The sequence below is a fragment of the Elaeis guineensis genome, chromosome 4 (genome assembly GCF_000442705.2).
Source record: "Elaeis guineensis isolate ETL-2024a chromosome 4, EG11, whole genome shotgun sequence".
Classification (NCBI taxonomy): domain Eukaryota; kingdom Viridiplantae; phylum Streptophyta; class Magnoliopsida; order Arecales; family Arecaceae; genus Elaeis; species Elaeis guineensis.
The window spans coordinates 11,554,629-11,574,778 of NC_025996.2; the positions used below are offsets into that span (position 1 = coordinate 11,554,629).

The 20,150-nt window shown below is 35.0% G+C and overlaps 1 protein-coding gene and 1 non-coding gene across 2 annotated transcripts; both read right to left on the bottom strand.

The window, feature by feature from the left end:
* Window positions 1-3,271: 3,271 nt before the first annotated feature.
* LOC114914171 (U5 spliceosomal RNA) lies at window positions 3,272-3,386 on the bottom strand. The gene has a single exon (XR_003800791.2). It is a non-coding gene; the product is annotated as a U5 spliceosomal RNA (small nuclear RNA).
* Window positions 3,387-5,138: 1,752 nt separating this feature from the next.
* Window positions 5,139-17,057, bottom strand: LOC105043943 (plastid lipid-associated protein 3, chloroplastic). Its single transcript, XM_010921670.4, has 3 exons — window positions 16,267-17,057; window positions 8,274-8,469; window positions 5,139-5,776 (listed from the first exon to the last, which is right to left on the bottom strand). The coding sequence occupies exons 1-3, from the start codon at window positions 16,959-16,961 to the stop codon at window positions 5,459-5,461; spliced, it is 1,209 nt and encodes a 402-aa protein (XP_010919972.2). The 5' UTR covers window positions 16,962-17,057; the 3' UTR covers window positions 5,139-5,458.
* Window positions 17,058-20,150: the final 3,093 nt, after the last annotated feature.

The window sequence follows — 20,150 nt, forward strand, 5'->3', positions numbered from 1 at the left end:
TTTATCTGATTTTAATTATCTGAATTTGATTTAAGAATCTCATTTATTTCTTTCAATAGGTTGGAGGCGATTATAGGAATCAGGCTGGAGGGGAGGCAGGGGCGGAGGAGGTTAGAGCCGGAGGTGTGAGAGAGGGGAAGGGGTTGGACTCGCGGACGCCACATAAATCTTTTACCCTTTATCCTCATCATTGTATATTTAAGACTCATAAAACAATCTGCTATTAAAAGAAATAATTTAGATAGATGGAAGTAAAAATATTATTTTATTCATGTATGATTTTGGTGCCATAAAATAGGGAAATTAACTGGGGATGCCTATTATGCACTCATGATAAATTCATCGAATCCAGAAATTCGATTCGTGTACAGTAATAAATTTTGTGAGTTGCATCAATCAATTCATAACGTACGGCAAGAGGACGGTTTACGAGGATTGTGAAGAAAAGTTTATGATTTTTTGAGAAAAAAATAATTATTTAAAAATATTAAATTTTTTAAAAATTTTTATTTTTATCTTAAATTTTAATTTATTATAGTCATATTATCAAATTTTAAAAATATTATAATTTTTTTCAGACTGATATTTTTATCTAATGATTATGATAGAAATGATCATGTGCTATTACGTGATATATAATAGAAGTTGATGGGACATATTAATGTGATATGAAAGAACTAATATGAAATCATTATAATTTTTTTTTAAAATTTTTTTTTTATTTTATCTTTTCTTCTTTATCACTGTCTCTTCAAAATTTCATCATCTCTTACACCATCATTATTTTCTCCATCTTTATTATTACCAACTCCAAATTCTCTATCATGACCACCATCATTATCAAGATTGTCTCCACCACCACTACCAAATCTATCGCTACCATCTCATGACTCTTAAAAATTAAGTAATTTTCATAGAGTATATTCTATGGATGACAAATCTCTCTTACATAATAGTCAATCGAAGTTGTGAAATTTCTTTAATCATATTAAGCTTATATGTTTGTCTCCTCCTTAAATATCTAGAACTAGAAATATAAATAGTGGGGGTTTTGGAGAAGATAGTGATAGAGGGAAATGGAGAAAAATGAAAAGTTTTAATTTAAAAAAAAAAATAAACTTTAACTAGAAATTAGGAAATAGGAAGAGTTTAGAATTCCACATCAACTTATACTATATATCATGTGATAGTACGTAGTCATTTTTGTTATAATTTTTAGAGAGAGATAGTAGTCAAGACTCATAAAAAAAATTATAATATTTTAAAAATTTGATGAATAAATTATAATAAATCAAAATTTAGGATAAAAATAAAAATTTTAAAAACTTTAAAATTTTAAAAATAACTGGTAAAAAAAAATAAAACTGCAACAAATAAAGTGAAAAAAAAAATTTTTTTTCTTGAAAGAGAAAGAGAGTTGGTGGATAAAAAGAATTCTCGATCACGAATCTTGTTATTAAACAAAAAAATTGCCTTTGAAGAAAAAAAAAATAAAATATTAATAGAATGTAGGATCTCTGATATCACAAAAAGATGATTCGGTAAACCGTCGTTATCAAAAAATATATTACAGCTAAGAGGTGGAGTCAAAACAAGAAAGTTACTATTGTCGTAAGTAAAATGATCACAAGGGCATTTCCTAACAAAGATAAATAGCATATAGATTAAAAATCAATAAATTAGATCAATATTGACTGGCATCCTTACAAAATTTTGCTAATAATGTGTTGCTTATAAAAGAAATCCGTTAAGATACTCAAGCTCCATTTGGTGTTCCTAAAAAATGAAATGGATCTAAAATTATTTAACCTGCCAAATAACCTTCTTGGAAGGATATCTTGGCATTTCAAAAATGCTGATAAGCACAATTTTAGGTCCCACGACATAATTATCTTTAATATTTAAAATTGTCTCCGGATTGATTGAAGTATAGTTTCTTCACCCACTACTCTTGCATATTAAACATTCCTTAAACTCTTATTACCAAAAAAAAAAATCCTTAAACTCCTTGGATTAGCTACTTATTATAGAGAAGAAAATCAGTCGGTGGATAGATTAGTTAAATTGATAGTTAATATAGATTTTTTCTTCTACTTTTATTGTTTTTTGAAATAATGAAATAAGGATTCTGGTTTCAGCTGATATATGGCTAGAATTTTGTACTCTCAATTTTATTTTTGTTTTATTAGGATACATATTCCCCACTTTTTTTTTGTGTGTGTATATATATATATATAATTTGTTACGATGCTTTTTTATAATATTTTATTATAAAAAATATTATAAAATTACACATGATGATTTTATTATTTAATTTTTTATAATGTATATATAAATATATATATATATATTTCTTTTTTCTCCGCAGCTCTTTTGCTACACCCCCATGCCTCCTCCTCCCCCACCTAGCACTTGTACGTCGTCCGCCCTCGGTGTGCCTACAGATCCTTCGCCCATGGTCCACAGCCTCACCTGACACCCACGGCTTGTCTGCCACCACACCTTGTCGCCACACCCCCTAGCCACCCATGGGTCGTTCGCCCTTTGCCTACCTGCGGTGACGCCCCATGACCATCTGCGAGTTATTCGCCGCCCCCCCCACCACCTACGATCACCCCCGCACCCCCCTCCTTGCAGTCACCTCCTCCTCACGACCACCCGTGGGTCGTCTGCACCCTTGCCTGCCCCCCACCCTCACCCACAGGCCGTCCGCACCCGATCCCCCATGGGTCGTCCACCCCTCTACCTGCCTATGATCACCTCCAACGGCTACCCATAGGTCATCCACACCTCCCCCCCCAACACGCACCCTTGATCCACGCCGCCTCTTGCCACCAGTGGCTCTTTCACTCCCTCGTATGTTCGTGGGTCTTCCATCTACTTTCACTCCTCCACCTCTATCCATAGCTCCTTCATTTTCATTGACTGATGAAGATTTTTAAAAAAAAAATAATTTAATTATAAAAATTATTATTAATTTAATATTAAAATATTTTTAATTAACGCATGTTTTATCCAATTATAACAGAAACGATCATAAATATATGAAAAGGATTAAAATATTTTTTAAAAAAACTGAAATATTCTTTAAAATTCTGTAGCAAAATTATATATATATATATTATACATATATATATATTATACATATATATATATATATATATATATATATATATAATTTTAATTAAAAAATAAAATCAATTTTTTAAATTTGAATTCATAAAAAATTAAACATTCAAAAATAAAATATTTTCGTAGGATTTGTTAGGGCTCTCACAAACAGTGGAGCCCACCAAAAATTGGCGTATGCTGCTTCGAGTGGCGGGCACACGGTATTCTTTAGTAAAAGGCGAAAGAATAGTTCGCTCTGTGCCCGCCACGCAGCTGCGTGGTCGTAACGGAGCTCAGGCCACTCGCTATAACGTCCTGCAGCCTTTGCAGTCTTGCGTTGCTACCGATGTGGGACTAAATCTTAAGATAATAGAGTACTTACTTTAAGCACCGACGGACGGTTGATATTATTCTATAAGCAGTGAAAACCAGCTCGGGAAGCCGTACCAAATCCAAATGAACCGCTCAGTTCACGCTTTCGCCATGTCATACAAACGTTTTTTCTCTTGCTAGTTTCTGGTCCAGGAAAACACAAGTCACCAAAAAAAGTTTGTTCCCATATTTAAGTGATTTTTTTTCTCTTGCTAGTTTCTGGTCCAGGAAAACACAAGTCACCAAAAAAAGTTTGTTCCCATATCTAAGAAATCACTGGAGGGCTCGTCTGAAAGATGCATTACTCATCGTATCCATTGAATCTTGATAAGTTGATCAAGATACCTTGTTAGATGAAATTTAGAAGATATTTGATTCGTAACCGAAATCAAAATAGAAATAAGAATCGAAATGGCTTGAAATCAGAATCAGAATGATCAAATCTTTCGAAGCATTTGATTCGTGATCGAAATTGAAATTGAAATTAGAATAAAAATTTAAATTCATAGAGAAAAATAGGAATTGAATTCTATATAGATTGAGCCATTTCCATTCCACTCTGGAATCGAAATCGGAATGAAACTCCTCTCAATCAAATGATTGGAATGAAAATCATCTATTCCTATTTCGATTTCAGACCTCCACTCTCCCAATCAAACACTCTCTTAGTTCACACACAGATCGGCACATTGGATACATCTCTTTGAACCACGAACAAGATAAGCAAATTAGTTTTGGATCAGTTTGCATTAAGTTCACCTTATAAAACGACACAAGGTTTTCACGTGAGAAATGGTTTTGTGCAATTCATTTGATTCTAGGTTCTTAATGCATCCAACTGAGAATTGGTTTTGTGCAATTCATTTGATTCTAGGTTCTTAATGCATCCAACTGAGAATCCGGTGCTCCTTATCTATCCATTTATTTCTCGACCTGATTTTCCAATGTCAGTTGCTACTCTTCCAGCATAAGCTTTGAACAGATATCAATAGTGAAAATATTGTAGGACTGTCTGATGTTATTGAATTTCAATCATTTGGCATTTAGCATTACAACATAAACGATGCATGAACACGGCATCCATTGCATCTAATACAAACTTGATATGCCAATAAAAACTTGCCTCCATAATATCGATAAAGGAGAAATAAGAGTTTTGCCTCACTTCAAGCTCCAGCACATCATCATGTTCAGAGTAGGGATTCACTGGAAACCTGTAGCTAAAACGTAGACGGGCCTAAAAGAAAGTGCAAGACGAGGTAGAAATTTGAAGCATTAATTCAAAGTCAAGCACATAAAGCAAAGAAAGAGGAATCAACTGAGTACCTCATAATAGGAACATCATACCATCAACCAAAAGCAACAAAATACTTAAATATATCGTACCATTTGAGACTTTTTTAATCATCACCAAGAAAACTAGACAACTAAATCATGAAGTGTGCATTACGAAATGAGAGTTTTACTTGCTGATTTCAAAAAGCTACATACAATAATGGCATGGGGCTTCTCCCAGGGGTCATAAGTCATAACCCACTACCTTGCAATGTGGGTTCAAATCTTGGGTGGCACATTCCAGATTAGGTACTTATTGTGCATCTCTCTCTCTTTCTCTCTCATGCACAAAATCATGTTGAAAACAATCTGCTACCATATAATGCAACATTATAGTCGTCATATAAAAAGTGGTTGCAGATGACAATGCTATCCTGGTATAACACCAGTACACTGAAGAGCTGTGGTTATTTCTCATGACACTTCCATGATGAATCAAAATTGAACAGTTCATGATATGATCATATGCATGTTAAGGCAACTATACATGGAGCTGACTCCATCAGTATTCAATATCGACAGATCCCATATAATTAGCTCCATGACAACAAAACATGCTAAAGAAAGCAGGATTGTAGGCCTCAAGCTGGACTGATGCATGAATGATGAGAATGCAACAAAATCATACTCCAAATAACTTTCATGACAGCTGATCCAGCAAAGGGCTCCCTTCTTTTGCAAGAACAAACAAGCCCCCGTCCCCTCTTGAAATTCTAAAATCTTGATCAAGGTAAGTTGTTAGAAGCCAGGACTGAGCACTGTTTCCAGGAACTGGGACTTTAAGAGGTGGCTGGCCAGAGATAGCACGTGTAATGTTTGCAATGGCTTCTTGTATGGGGTTCAATGCCCGTTGAACAGGTTTCAGGTCAACGGACTGCCCAAAAATATTTACTTTTTCTGGTAGATCCACAGTTGATGATATCTTCGGAGGTTGAAAAGTTCCTTCCTTGAACTGGACCTGTCAAAGGATAAGAGACTTTCAGGTAAAGATTCCTAGGTATACCTGAACCAAGCGATGACCAGAAATGTGTACAAGAGCCAAGCATGATGTTAAATAAGGAAAAGACGAGGAGAATTTGAAGACCAAATAGTCAGAGTAAACAATATTCACTGGGCTAGCAATATGTACACCATAAGCTCTTAAAAGCAAAATTTTCACATTCATGCAATTCCATAGACACCGCTGACTCGTGTCAGTTTGTGCATACATGTTAAAAAAGTATTCGGGTACAAATCTGAAAGAAATTTTTGACTAATACAGGTATAAAATCACCATAGATCTGTATATATTGAATAAAATAGCACCCTTTTTTACTGCAAGCATACACAGCACTGTTTGTCAACTAAATTGATTCCTTCATTGCATAGCTAGCTGAAAAGCAAAAGGTCGGTACAGGTTACCATTATAAAACTGATCACATATATGGGCTAAAACAATGGTTTGGCATTTTGAATTTTATAAAAATGTACTTACAATCATTCTTATCAATAAAGAGTATGATAGCAATGAAGTATGTTATTTTGCAGTATTGTGCAAAAGGGCCAGGTACGCCCAGGTCCGAGGTCCCATGTTTGCCCAGTGCTAAAACCACCAAGACCATGCCTGAGCCACATTTGAAACCAGCAGAGATATTCCAGGTCTAAACTGCATTGGAGTAAAGCTGATCATAGGCCGAGCTTAGACACAGAAAATGTCAGATTGTAAATAGGCCTGGCCCGAAGCCTGACCAGTGAATATCCAAGGCCCAGCCCATGATCAGCTCTAAACTGAAGCTAAGACCACCAGTACCACACCGGATCCTATTTGAAACCAGCACAAACATTCCAAATGCAGTTCAGCCAAAGTTTATACAATTTGCCACACCAGGCCAAACTAAGAAGCAGGGCTAACTAGATTTTCTCGAGTCCTCAGCCCAAACCTGGCTTGAACTTATCCCAGCTTGAGCTTCTTAGGCCCTGGTCTGGTGCAAGGTCATACCTTACCAAGCCTGAGAAAAGCTAGAGCCCAAATATTTCCAAATCAAGTCTCCAGGTCTATTGTATCAGGCCAAAAATTGCCAACCATAAGAAACAAAAGGTGGATAATTTACATCCTCTCTGGTTAGGTTCCATATGTTTCTTCTTTTTCTCTTTTTCATTATTTTCAAATTAATGGCACAAATATGTGAATGGGATATTAGCACGCATTTTTACTAAGAAAATTGCTAGTGATCGTAATTTACATCCTTGCTGTCCTCTTTATGTTTGCTTCCCACATAATGAATACTAAATAGGTAAAAAAATATATATATTATCAAAGCTTTTGGATAGAAAACTTGAACACAAGCAACATCATTGATTAAGAATGCAATTAAGATGAACATAATCCCTCATATCAAACCTTGCCATACACCATGTTTGTCTCAACTCTTTTCAGATCTGAGACTCTTGCTTTCATGAACTTAAACAGCAGCCCATAAGGTCAGTCCATCCAGTTGCCAGACAACCTTCTAGGGTAAAATTCTATCTTGCCTAAAGCTAACTTGGCCATGGCACCCATTTTTGAAGGTTGGCATCTGGTTGATAACTACTAGGCTCTTTCACCTTCTCAACCAAAGTTGTGCACTACAGTTGATTATTTTTTGATGGTGAAAGGCTTGGATAGTGAGAATGATTATGCTGATGCTAACAAAAGTACCTCACCATGCATAATCCTATTATGTTTGCAAAAGCTCAATCACTTGTGTCGCTTTTCTAAATCTTACAGTTGTTCTTTAGCTAATTTAGTTAATGAAATCAGAAACAAAAGAAGTTCATTGCACAAGTCTCAAACTCTTATTTTGGTCAATCATCGGTTTTATACTTTTTTTGTTTTTGAAGTTCACATTCCTGGAACGCAGCAACAAACTATTTCATTTTAAATGCTGCATGTATCCTGAAAATGAGAAATATTTACATTTATATTTTCTATGAAACGAGAACAGTTTCCAGGTTTCACCAAATGAGACAGATAGGCATGAAGCATCCATCCAGTCTTGCATTGTCTCAGCTACCTATCCAGATAGATACCATAGCCTATATGTAGCCAAATTTACTCATAAAGAAAGCTTCAGAAATTTGAACCACATATGAACTGAGTAATAATCATGCAAAAGTCCTAATTACTAATCGCTTACACACCTATCCTACATTATATTATAGTTGATAGAGGAACTAGCGTGGAAACAAATTATGTAGGTAAAGCAGTTATTTACTTGACTGTTGAGAATATCCACTCAAGACATGGACCAATTCTCCATTCTGCATTAGGGCTGTGTCTGTTATTGAGGAAAGACCAGCAATCACAGAAGCAATAAACCAGATAACTGATATTTAATTAGCAGAGGCACAAGCACTTGGTGACAAATGAAAAATTCAAATTTCAAAGATCCACCTGAAAAGCCTTTCTGCATGAATATTAGTACAATGTTGGATACCTGTATCCTCGATGGGTTCAGCACTTCAAATGAAGCTGTTGCGCTAAAGGAGAAAGTGGCAAATGGGCTGGAGAGCGTTGTGGCATTCACTATGGTCATATTTTTACTGTCAATTGCCTGAGATATCTTCTTAATTTTCAGTAATGGTGTTGTCCCAACTGCTAGAAGAGGTAAAAGCTCAGAAAATGCTGTGTACCTGAACCAATTCAAAAGCTGTTCATAATCAGCTATGTGGAAAAGATAATGCCAGCTGACCCCTTAAATAGCAATAATGCAATAGAAAGTATTTAAGGTCAGGAAAGAAAAAAAAGGTCAAACATTTACCATAGGAGAGGCAGCCAATATGATACCTAGTTGTTCGTATTGAATAAAAATCAAGTGAAATATAAAACCGTGCATCTGAGTGTCCTATGACACTGCATGGCTTTCTGAGTTTCCTTGTTTCAACTCATCAGCCAATTATGGATAGATAATGGTGCTTAGCGCATTCCATCTTCCATTTGGGTTGAAAGAATGAAGAGAATATGTAGGCCTGGAAGACGAACTAGTTCCACATAAGAGAACTCATCTCATAATGTTGAATTTGAAATTAAAAATTGTGTTTGGTCACCACAACATTTTTTTTAACTCAACAAAGAAATGAGCTTGCCTAAACCATTGGTATTATCAACAGCAGTAAATTCCAACCACACTTGTCAAAACCTACGCTTGCACATGTACACCTGTGCATAACTTGCATTTGAACTTCATCATTGACTCAAAAAGGCACTTCTTTGAGAGAGACGTGGTACATCCTAGGTGCATATGATGATGAAAACTAAAGACCGATCTTTGGCCTAAAATGTTTTGTGCCTAAAATCTTTTATCTGGCATCTATTTTATTTATTATCCTGGATCTGGAAGTCATCTTTTCTTCTACTTGGGCAGTACCTCCCAAGATTGATCTGTTTGGATCTTGGTCCATGATGGCCTTTTTATTGATTTTGACAATTGGATCTCTCTATGAATAGAAAAGGGGTGCTTTGAATCGGGAGTAACCACTTGTGATAGGACAAAGAGGGGAAGGACATAGGAAAGATGGAAGCCTAAATTCACAGTGTTGTGGCACAGTACAGGGTGCATGCTCAACAAGGACTAATTTGAGACGGTTCAGACCAAGCCAACAAGAGTAAACTCAGTCACCTGGCATTCCCAGTATTCAAAGCTTTCTTTAGAACACAGAACATTTGGTAATTCTTAAGGGCATTTGGATGCCAGATCCTATTTTCTGGCAAAAGCTTATGCTCCGTTGGAAAAGACACTGATAAAGAAGCAATTGGTAAAGAAAATTTTAAGATCACTGAAAGTCCATTGAATCACAATCTGTAAAATCTAGGGATAAGATAAAACACCTTTTCAGTGGAATGGATTGTCCAGAAATAATGGGATAAGGACTCTCCGTTCTCCACCCACGATACCTGTAACCTCCTCTACATCGTCATTGTTCACCTGAGAATCCTTAAACACAAGGGCCTCGAGAACGTCTTAATCTAGGGATAAGATAAAACACCTTTTCAGTGGAATGGATTGTCCAGAAATAATGGGATAAGGACTCTCCGTTCTCCACCCACGATACCTGTAACCTCCTCTACATGGTCATTGTTCACCTGAGAATCCTTAAACACATGGGCCTCGAGCACGTCTTACCACCAGATAAAATATTCAGCCATCCAGAAAGGCAATAAGAGATTTGGTGCTACACACGAAAGGATTAGGTGCACCATGTATTTCACACTTTACCATGAAATCATGGCAACTTTCTGAGGCATATCTCATGCAGCCTAGATGCAAGATCTGACAGAAAGCAAGCTTCATGCTCAGCCTGTCCCAGTTTGGACTAGAATGAATAGGGCACATATGAAATGACATGGCACATTACATGTGCACAAAAGGGGCTTTGTTTGAGGCAAGAAAAAATAATTTATGCACATAAACTCCTTGGTCAAATATGAGAATTTAGAATTTTAGATCATACATGGAAGCTAGAGCTATCTGTACAACTGACCATATATGTGAATGCATACAATAACACTTGAAACTTGAAAGTAAGCTCAAGTTTGTCGAACATCTCTAGGCAAGCTAATTTAGTTACCAATGGTAAAAGGATTAACTTGTGTGTGGTAGGGGGCTTCATTGGTGGAACTCATGCAAGCAGAACATCAAGATACTAACAAGTGAATCAGCCATAGCCAGCCTGCAGATTCCCCAGATTGAGTACAATAAATCCCTACACATGAAAACAAGCATATGACAAGTTCTTCCTTCTATTGTTTGGCTCAGTCATGTGATTGCTTATTTGGATTGCTGGATGCACCTGATACCTAGGGCTTGTTGTTTCTGTGCAAATTCTAGTCTATAGATAGGAGTCTCGTAGGCATGCATACCATACACTAAAACTTGATTACTTGAGTTAAAAATCAAGCAGCCAATGCACTTCAAGCTGATGAGTTGCTAGAATGAGCAATTCTTTACTAATGGTTTAGGGCCAAAAACATGTGGCACACGCCGCATATGAGTTCCTGGTCTATCACCATGTTGCACACCTGAGGTAAATTAGTAACCCATCATCTCACAAGCCCTGTTTTCATATCTCTCAATATACCAAAGCCTAAATAAAAGGCCTCCCATGATATCCTTGCTTTCTAGTGACTAGAAATTTCTAATTCTGAGCAATCTAGTTGACTTTCCAAAGCCCAAATAGCCTACAAAGCATTTATTGTTTTTTCCTTGGACTCATTTCCTCACATTCTCTTGGTTCTTCAACCCAAAGTTTGCTAGTTTTAAGTAGAGCTAACCACATGATGGTAGGTGATATATAGTTTTAAAGACCACATAAATACTTATGTATTTCAAGCCACCTACATGAAAACAAATTCCTAAAAACTAGATTTGTTACTACATTCATTCAATTACTGCTTTACTTCAAATGGTTTACCCTATAATGAGTTATCTAGAACAAATAGTTTATTTTGGAGAATTTTAACCAATAACATTACCAGTATTGCACGTTTTTCTATTTGCATTCCAAATTTGATCTTGACTCTTGAGTGCTTGAAAAGATTTTAATCAACGAACAATCATCAATCACAGTGTATTATCTACTGAGACAAGAATCACATGTCTAGAGGACTAGTTTGCAGTCTTTATTTAAGATAAAAGATACATGTCCTTATTTTCCACTTAGTTTTAGCAAAGGGAGAACTTGGAAATGGGAAGAGGCTATCTTTCTTTTGAAGCATGTCCATGTCCTTGTTTGGTGATCCATTCCAAACTCTCACTTCATTTTGTGTCCAAGTAGACTTACTTAACAAGAAAACAGAAGTAAGACAAAGGGATATTTTGAATGGGAATTTACTCCTAGAATGTGAGGAATGAAAGTGAGCACAATAGCCCATGCAAATAATTTAGGGACTATATTTTAGTTAACTGAATATAGTTTTTCATGCAGAAGTCAAATTTAAGTCGTTTGACCTCACTTGTTAAAAAGCACATTGCCTTGAGCAAGTTCAAAGTTATTAAAAGCTCAAAGGCATACCAAGGTCCAAGATCTCTTCGAGCCTCGGCATCAGGCACAAAGTAAGGTACGCTCTTTAGCGTGGAACCACACACACACACACACATACATATAGATACATACATATACATATATGTCTATCTGTCTGCCTGCCTGCCTGCATGCATGCATGTAAGCATATATTTGTTTGTGGGTCTATGTAACATATGTGTTTATGTGTGTGTGTATGCATGGACATATACATATGCCTACCTTCTATTTATGTACATGTATCTACATATGTATATGTGTGTCTATATGTAAAAACACACATGCACAGAGTATATATGTATATAAGTATATGAATATGTATTAACATATGCATATGCAATAACAAACTAAAGCACAACACACATATAGAAGCACCTAAATAATTTTAGCCATGCCCATAGTGATGGAAACTCATAGTCACCAAAGCAAGCACACATTCTCAACCACCTACAATCTGTGTTACCTTGATGCTTGCATCCAAGTCCAAAAAACTGTGTCATATACATATCTAAGTCCAATATCCATCAGATACTTGGATAACAATGAGATTCTATAGATGCTACTTTTAAGAATTGGTAGAGATTTGAACTCTTCCGCAAAGACTTCGACCTTCCATTTTCATGTTAAAAGTGAGTATTGTTTCCTTTTAATGATTCATCAAGGATGCAGGTATTGAAATAACTTTGAGACAAGGTCCACTAAACTAGAGGTCATACCAACAAGTGATCGATTTAGTATAATACGGGTCCATATTGTTCCATGCTGGGGCACAATGAAAAACAAGGAGGACAGAAAGAAAAGAAGAAAGAGGGAGCCAAGGAGAAGGGGGAGTGTTGAGGGAAGCCCTAACCCTCGAAGCGAGCATGCAAGAGAGAGAGAGAGAGAGAGAAGACAAGGGAGAGGGTGGGAGGACAGGAAGAAGAGAGAGAGGAATGTGGAGGGCCGAAGGAAATGCTAACCCTAACCCTCAGAGCTGGAGGAGGGGGAAAGGGAGGAGGGAAGGAGAGGGCTGAAGAAAACCCTAATCCTCGAAGTGAGAGAGGAGGAGGCAAAGAGGGAGGACTTACTGGAAGCCCTCCTCTCGAACCATCACGAGCAGCCACCCAGAGGGAGGGGGTGAGGGTGTTCGTAAGCGAGGAGAGGGGGGACATAAACATTATGAGCAGGGAGGGATGGGCCAAGTGAGGTAGGGAAGAGATTTAACCATTTAATAAATGAATGTTGGCTACTTCATCTCGAGAATCTAGGTTGAACCATGCTGGTCCCCAACTAGTCCAATTCCGTATGCCCCAAACTGACTAAGTTGGCACACCCAAAACTAGCCAATTCGGCATGATTCAGCCATCCTTGCTTTGAAAAATATTATTTTTTTAATATTCTCAAGTTACATAAGAAGTTTGAATGAGAAATATGTATGCTTAAGGACCTTAACAAACAATATCTTCTTAATATTAATTTCAATGTTCAAATAAAGAACATTAAGTATAAAAATATAGGTTAGTTAAATTAATAATTTATTTTACATATCCCCATAAGTCTTTTTTTCCATCTTGCCAAAGCACTTGTATACGCATTTGAATCTAATTCTTGTATTTGCATCCATGCAACAATGCCTACAATCATATATAAATATATACACAACATATGGCAATGAAAGGGCATCTTTTTTGCACTTCAGATCCTAAGCATGGGATGTGTTGTAGAGCATGCTTTTTGAGAACCTTGATGAAGTCATCTCACCTTGAGATAGGAGAGGAGGTTGCACTAGCACTATAGGCATGTCTTTAACAACACTAAGAAGTCATTAGTTGATTTTTATCAACACCAATTCAAATATCATAGATATATTATAATTTTAAAAAGGCATATTCTTCCCTCCTTTCAGTTCCCCTATTGTTCTCTTTTCCTTCTTTCTCTCACTTCTCCCCTCATAAGTACCCACCCCTCTTTTCCTCTTGTCCATTCTTGCCCAGTGTTCTGCAAATTTTTCTTCTATTTCCCCATCACTTTTTTCCTTAAAAGTCCTCACTTTCAATTGCTTATCTACTATGACTCGTTCCAACTTTCCGTCTTCAATCTCTTCTTCAAGATTTTTTTATAAAACTATACTCAATCATATCAAATACATGGCCTGAACTTTATTTGGCTCCAGTACAAAGCAGTCAGCTTTGAATTCTAAACATGCATATTGAAAATTCTAGTTCTGGATTACACATGTAACTTAAGTGATACTATAGATTAAAACATTATCTGTCATTCATCCAGAATTATAGATGAAAAGCTTACTTAGAAACTTGACATTTGTTGCCTTCAACAACCATATCTCAAACTCTGCTTTTCGATATTTTTCTCAATTTAGAACTCAAATCACTTTTGGATATTAATGCATGTAACTATTAATTAAGAGTTATATTCTACACAACAACCTAATTCAAATCTCAATCTTTGATGTTGATCAAATAATTAGATAAACTTCCATTTTGCCATAGTGCCATTCAGATAGTAAATTGAGAAAACCATCTAGCAGTATGGCTCTTCATCACTCTGCTGTAGAGATTGCCTCTTTCATGTCTTCCTCATTGAACATAGTCACTTCCAATTTAACATCCAGTCAATCCCTTCAGCTGCAAGGCCTTGGGGTTTTTATCCCCTGGATGACTAAAATGATCTGAAAGGTATTTCCAACTTCCTTAAAAACCTCATTTCTTAAAATAATATAACATCTCTAATTTGATTCATGACATTCTGCATTTCTGCTCTAGCTTGTCCTTGTGGTTGCAAAATTTGGGCTGGATCTATCAACCAAAAACCATGTATGGTTGTTCTTTTGACAATCCAATAGAATTCTGGTTTACCTGAACCCAACCCATTTGAGGCAGGTACAGATGGCATCTGGACTAGATCACTGACAAGGTGACCTTGTGAAGGGCAAAATGAAACGGTCTTAGAATCTAGCTTAAGAAGCAAAATTTAACTCTCATGCTGCCTACAACAAATCTTAGCAACCAAATTCCCCACTTGCCATTTCATAATGTCCTAGTTCTCTCTTTTTAACTCCTACACTTTTGTCTTGCATAATAACCTTTCCATTAGAGTCATTGTTTGTATTCTAATATCAACTTATCCCTTAATTTTTCTTTTCCATTAAAGAAACACTTGCCATCTTTGTGATCAATCTTATATTTGTTACCAAAAAAGAATAGGAATGACCTTAGCTTGAACAGAACTTTCTTTTTGCACCTTTTAGACTTATCTTGCGAACTTGAATATTCTCATTTGCCTTTTCGTAAGTTTTGTCTGTCCAAACATCTTGATGATAACATCGTGTATGGTGCCTGTATTATTTTGCCAAGACCTACTCGATATGACATCTTGAAAAATCATAAGCATCCCTTAATCAAGATGGCTTGACAGAACCAACCTCATCATTAGCATCACTCTGAATAAACACATTGGGCCATGCAATGTTGCAGTCAAAATGTGAGACAATCAAGAAATAAATGTTACTTTAATAAACACATTGGGCCATGCAATGTTGCAGTCAAAATGTGAGACAATCAAGAAATAAATGTTACTTTGCCTTGATCCCACACTGACATGCATTCACCTCATCCAAGTTATTTATGCATTGAATGATTCAAATATGTGGTTGCCTTCCCCTAAAAGGAGGCGATAACATTATATGTCAATAATTTCCAAAAGACTGCCTTCAAGTATCAAATAGTCATTTCATGTTTCAATGTTACTGCCATCACATCATCCAGGGAATGAATTTTTTTGGATATCCTCATCAAGCAACGAAAGATTGACATACTAGCATCATCAAGTTAGTAAGTCCCCTACAAACATTATGCACAAAAGACACATCCAGTCACATGAGAACATATTCCAATTTTACAATGTAACAGATACATATTTCTGAATATTAAATTCTAGTTATCATCCTACCAGAGGCCAGAGGGTGAGCCTTGGTGCAACAGTATGGTTGCTCTATTGTGACCTAGGCGTATAGGTTTGAAATATAGAATCAGCCTCTCCACACACAAGGGTAAGGTTGCGTGGCGGGAGCCTTGTATACTAGGCTGCCTTTTTATTTCGCATACCATCTGTTCTTTAGTTCCTAGCTGTACATATGATGATTGTAAATTGTTGTTGATTTCATCCACATTCTTGCTGAAAAATAGCTTAGCACTATATCTACAGGCATGTTACATATATATTCGTGATTAGTAACAGTTGTATTCCCCAAAGGATTGCACACCATCAGACGTTCCTTACTTGCCTACATATCAAAACCGTAAAAATTAGCACCAATATAAACCATTTTTCTGAGAAAAAAATAACATTATTGTGCCTTAGTTTCTTTAAAACATGACAGAAATATTATAATAATAATACCAAACAACTCACAGCAGGATCCAGTTTCCATCAAGAAGCTCCGGTGACTTGGTCGGCGCTGGAGTTGGATTCTCCGTTTCCAGTTGGTTGACCAGCTCCACGATCTCGGCCCTGACCTCTGCCGACGCCCTCAAACCAAAATCTGTCCCGTATAAAGAATCAACCAGGCACCGCTTCAAGTCCCCACGCTTGTCGGGCGGCACCGGAGTGCCGTTCCCCGATATATACCCCATTCCTTCTGGCCCCCGCTCTTTCCCCCACTCGTCCTCGTCCATAGGGGTATCGGCGTCCGACAGCGGCTCCGGCTCAGGCTCCGCCTCTTCCCCCCACTCGTCTACGATTCGGGCCGCCGCGCCAGCCTTTCCTTGCTCTCTCCCCCATTCATCCTCGTCCTTAGGCGGATCCGCCTCCGATGGCGGCTCGGCCTCCGGCTCGGCCTTCTCCCCCCACTCGTCGGAGATTCCCGCCGGCTCGGGGGAGCGGTCTTCGTCATTCGAGGAGTCACCGATGGGGATTCTTCCCCGACCGCGGCCGCGACCTTCGCCGGGGGCAGCGGAGGGGGAGGAGAAAGAGGCGATGCGAGGGTTCCGCGAGGAGAAGGAGAAGGAAACAGAGGGAGACGGGGAGCGGGGACAGAGGAGGCGATAGAGGGGTTTAGGGTTTAGAGAGAAGAGGTAGGGGTGAGAGGAAGCGAGAAGGCCAAACATTGTGGTACCCTGTCGGGAGGAGGAGAGTCTGCGCTCTGCGGCGCCAGTGAGTAACGGGACCAAACAAAAAAAAAAAATCTCTCTTGAAAAAAACGGAGAGCGGCGACGAACGTTTTGAGTCGGTTTTGGTCACGCTGCTAAGCCTGTCCACACAAATCCGCGCAATGTTATCATTCAATAAATAAACAATAAATTTGTTGAAGGTGCAAACTTACGGCCGTGCAAGTTCGAAGTATGATCATTGTCGCCATCGATAATAGATGTTTGTCGTTCATCTCTCAGTTCGTCATTTTTGTAGGAACCACCGTCTATCGTCTGTACGAAAACATGCACGGCCAAAAGACAGCAGATAATCCAGATTGCTTTTTAAAAAAAAAAAAAAAAAAAGTGGCTGCTTTATATGGCCATTGAGTATACACAGCCAATAATAAAAACTAGCTGGTACCGTTGCTATGCAGCAAAATGATGTTAAAAAAATATATATAATAATAATAATAATAATTTTAAAATATATAATTTTTTTAAAAATTATTTTAATTCTATTTTTATTTTTTAAAAATATACAATCATCCAATACAAAATAATTAATATTTAATACTGACACAACAAACAGTTACATGCATCATGTATAAGACATCAAATATCATGTCTATCTAAAATTTCATTTTTAATTTTAAAATTTAATTTTAAAATAATATCAAGATAATAATAAATTTTTTAAACTATTAAATAATAGTAAAAAATAATCTATAAAAATTAATATATTTCAATAAATTTTGTTAAGAGAAAAAAAAAGTTACCTTGACCACTTCAATCCTCCCATCCAATTAAGATGGATCTAAACTTCTTTATTCAACTACTCCGAACCTCCCACCCGATTGACTCCTGCGAATGAAAAAGTAGAGAAGAAATCAAAAAAAAATACAAAAAAATCAACGAAAACAAAGGAATGATAGAAAATTAAAAGGCAAGACCTTTACCAGCATAGATTTAAAATTTATTTTTTTCTATAAATCAAAAACTATAAAAATAATAATATATGCTTGAAGCATAATAAAAAAATAATAAAAAAATCATAATGAGATTCATAGTGTCACCTGCTGAGTTTAGCCGATAACTTTGTTATATTATATTGAACCTCAAATTTGTATATTGATTTAAGCAATCCTAATTTCTTAATAATTTTTTTCAAATTTTTTTCTTAATGAAATTTTAACAATGTTCATTTATGCAATTATAATTAAGAGAAAAGTTCAATATTTATATAAAAAATTCTGAACAACTGATTAAAATTAAATTCTAAATATATTTTAAAATATTTATAGGATGGATACCTATAGTTAAGGTTATGAAGGTAGAATTATAAAAATTATCTTATCAAAAATTTTAAATTTTAATATATATTTTTTTTAAATCTATCTACCATCACACATATCATGTCTCTTTAGAATAATATTTTTATCTTAACCTAAACATCCGTTTAAATTGACTTAAAAAACTAAATATGATAAGAGAAAAAAAATTATCTAAATGATCAAATACTCCATAATTAAGTATATAGGCAAACATAACCAAATCAACAAAATTGCATAAAAATATGAAAAAAAAATCACTCAATTAACTTACTCTAATAATAGATAATATAATAAAATAAATTTTAATAAATAAAAATTAAAAATTTTATAATTTTTTTATTTATCAATAAACTAATATGAAGCAAAATATAATGAATACCTTATTAAAGATATCTACTCAATAGATGCATTCGAAATTACAAAATTATCCAAAAAAAGATAGCTATAACCCACTTCTATTTTTAACAAAAATATATTTCTATACTATAAATATTATTTTTATTATTAAAAAAATCTATTAAGATAGTAGGAAAATCTATAATTTTTAAATTAAATTTATGTTAATAAATTTTCTTTAATCATCATTCAATTATCTTCGAGCTGTCCAATCTTGAAATCAAAGTAACATCAAAATAATAATAAATTTTTTAAATTATCAAATAATAGAAAAAAATAATCTATAAAATATAATAGATTTCAATAAATTTTATTGAGAAAAAAGAGTTACCTCCTCTGCTCCATGCCTTTTATCTGATTGAAATGGATCTAAACTTTTCTATTCAGCTGCTTCGAGCCTCTCACTCGATTAAAATTTCTGAAATAAAAAAATAATAAAATAATAAAAAAATCACTCGATTGACTTACTCTAATAATAGATAATATAATAAAATAAATTTTAATAATATAAAAATTAAAAAATTTATATTTTTTATTTATCAATAAACTAATATGGAGTAAAATATAATGAATATCTTCTTAAAGATGTTTACTTAATAGATGGTTCTGAAACTACAAAATCATCCATAGAAAATAGACAGCTATAACCCACTTCTTTTTCTAATAAAAAATATATCTATATTATACATATTTTTTTCATTATTGAAAAGTCCATTGAGATAGTAGGAGAATCTATAATTATTAAATTAAATTTATACTAATTAATTTTTTCATCATTTAATTACCTTCTAACTGTCCAATCTTAAAATCAAAGTAACATCAAGACAATAATAATTTTTTTTTAAATTATCAAATAATAGTAAAAAATAATCTATAAAAAATAATAAATTTTAATAAATTTTATTGAAAGGAGGAGAGAGTTATCTCCTTTACTCTATGCCTCCCATCTGATTGAGATGGATTTAAACTTTTCTATTCAACCGCTTCAAGGCTCCTACCCAATTAACATTTTTATGAATAGAAAAAGTAAAGGAAAAATCGGGGCAAAACATAGGAAAAATCAATAAAAATAAAGGAAAGGTGGAAAAATTAAAAGTCAAGATCTTTTTCTGTGTAGATTTAAAATTTATTTTTTTTACAAACTGAAAGCTACAAAAATAATAACATATTCTTGAAATATAATAAAAAATTAATAATAAAAAAATAATAATGAGATTCATAATCTTATTCATTGAGTGCAGTCGATAACTTTGTTATATTGTATTGAACCTCAAGTTTGTATATTATTTAAGTAATCCTACTTTGTTGATGATTTCTTCCAAATTTTTTTATTGATAAAATTTTAACAATATCCATTTATGCAATTATAATTAAGAAAAAAAATCAAATATTTACATGAAAAAAATTTTAAACAACTAATTAAAAATAAATTTTGAAT